Genomic DNA, 1907 nt, shown 5'->3' with positions numbered 1-1907 from the left:
TGAGGATCCCCTGCTACACTATGCCGTACGCGCTATGCTATGCCGTACGCGCTATGCTATGCCGTACGCGCTATGCTATGCCACGCTATGCCGTACGCGCTATGCTATGCCGTACGCGCTATGCTATGCTACGTTATGCCGTACGCGCTATGCTATGCTACGCTATGCCGTACGCGCTATGCTATGCCGTACGCGCTATGCTATGCTACGCTATACCGTACGCGCTATGCTATGCCGTACACGCTATGCTATGCTATGCTACGCCGTACACGCTATGCTATGCTACGCTATGCCGTACGCGCTATGCTATGCCGTACGCGCTATGCTATGCCGGACGCGCTATGCTATGCTACGCTATGCCGTACGCGCTATGCTATGCCGTACGCGCTATGCTATGCTACGCTATGCCGTACGCGCTATGCTATGCTACGCTATGCCGTACGCGCTATGCTATGCTACGCTATGCCGTACGCGCTATGCTATGCTACGCTATGCCGTACGCGCTATACTATGCCGTACGGCCGCGTTGGTCATGGGGTACATATTGCGATAGTGGTTTATATCGTATGGATTTGGCTTCGGGGCTGTGAGGCGTCCCCTGGGTCGTGCTGTCGTGTGGGCATGGGTGTTTTTCGGTGGGTCCGTTGCACAAAGCGCGCGTTGAATCCCGCGGCTGATTGTACGTTGAATTGCATGTCGAATTGCGCGTTTAGAGCTATGCGAATCGCGCTGTATGAAGCGTGTACGGCATTCATATGAAGTGCGCATCGAATTATGCGCTAAAGTGCGCGTTGAATTCCGCGGCTAATTGTACGTTGAATTGCGCGTCGAATTGCGTGTTTAGAGCTGTGCGAATCGCGCTGTATGAAGCGCGTACGGCATTCATTCCGACGCGGAAGCGCGTTTTGAAGCGCGCATCGAATTGTGCAACAAAGCGCGCGTTGAATCCCGCGGCTGATTGTACGTTGAATTGCATGTCGAATTGCGCGATTAGAGCTATGCGAATCGCGCTGTATGAAGCGTGTACGGCATTCATTCCGACGCGGAAGCGCGTTTTGAGGCGTGCATCAAATAATGCGGTAAAGCGCGCGTTGAATTCCGCGGCTAATTGTACATTGAATTGTGCATCGAAATGCGCATTTAGAGCTGTGTGAATCGTGCTGTATGAAGCGCGTACGGCATTCATATGAAGTGCGCATCGAATTATGCGCTAAAGTGCGCGTTGAATTCCGCGGCTAATTGTACGTTGAATTGCGCGTCGAATTGCGTGTTTAGAGCTGTGCGAATCGCGCTGTATGAAGCGCGTACGGCATTCATTCCGACGCGGAAGCGCGTTTTGAAGCGCGCATCGAATTGTGCAACAAAGCGCGCGTTGAATCCCGCGGCTGATTGTATGTTGAGTTGCATGTCGAATTGCGCGATTAGAGCTATGCGAATCGCGCTGTATGAAGCGTGTACGGCATTCATTCCGACGCGGAAGCGCGTTTTGAGGCGTGCATCAAATAATGCGGTAAAGCGCGCGTTGAATTCCGCGGCTAATTGTACATTGAACTGTGCATCGAATTGCGCATTTAGAGCTGTGTGAATCGTGCTGTATGAAGCGCGTACGGCATTCATATGAAGCGCGCATCGAATTATGCGCATTGAATTCCGCAGCTAATTGTACGTTGAATTGCGTGTCGAATTGCGCAATTAAAGCTGTGCGAATCGCGCTGTATGAAGCGCGTACGACATTCATTTCGACGCGGAAGCGCGTTTTGAAGCGCGCATCGAATTATGCGCTAAAGCGCGCGTTGAATTCCGCAGCTAATTGTACGTTGAATTGCGTGTCGAATTGCGCGTCATGTGCATATGTGCTTATGTGCATATGTGCATATGTGCATATGAAGCATATATGAAGCATACGA

The 1907-nt window shown here is 51.8% G+C and overlaps 2 protein-coding genes across 2 annotated transcripts in view; one reads left to right on the top strand and one right to left on the bottom strand.

The window, feature by feature from the left end:
• Positions 1-755: 755 nt before the first annotated feature.
• On the top strand, positions 756-1154 carry VOLCADRAFT_100717 (uncharacterized protein; the record flags this gene model as incomplete). The annotated part of the gene is made up of 1 exon (XM_002959243.1): positions 756-1154. One exon carries the CDS (start codon positions 756-758, stop codon positions 1152-1154), a length of 399 nt encoding a protein of 132 aa, XP_002959289.1.
• Positions 1155-1498: 344 nt separating this feature from the next.
• VOLCADRAFT_100716 (uncharacterized protein) overlaps positions 1499-1907 on the bottom strand; it is a gene marked incomplete at both ends in the record, with an annotated part of 3092 nt that continues 2683 nt past the window's right edge. The window contains one exon of the mRNA XM_002959241.1: positions 1499-1591. Within this exon, the coding sequence (XP_002959287.1) occupies positions 1499-1591 (93 nt within the window). The remainder of the gene's footprint in view (positions 1592-1907) is intronic.

The sequence above is a fragment of the Volvox carteri genome (genome assembly GCF_000143455.1).
Source record: "Volvox carteri f. nagariensis unplaced genomic scaffold VOLCAscaffold_144, whole genome shotgun sequence".
Lineage (NCBI taxonomy): Eukaryota > Viridiplantae > Chlorophyta > Chlorophyceae > Chlamydomonadales > Volvocaceae > Volvox > Volvox carteri.
This window is presented reverse-complemented; position numbering and strand designations above follow the sequence as displayed.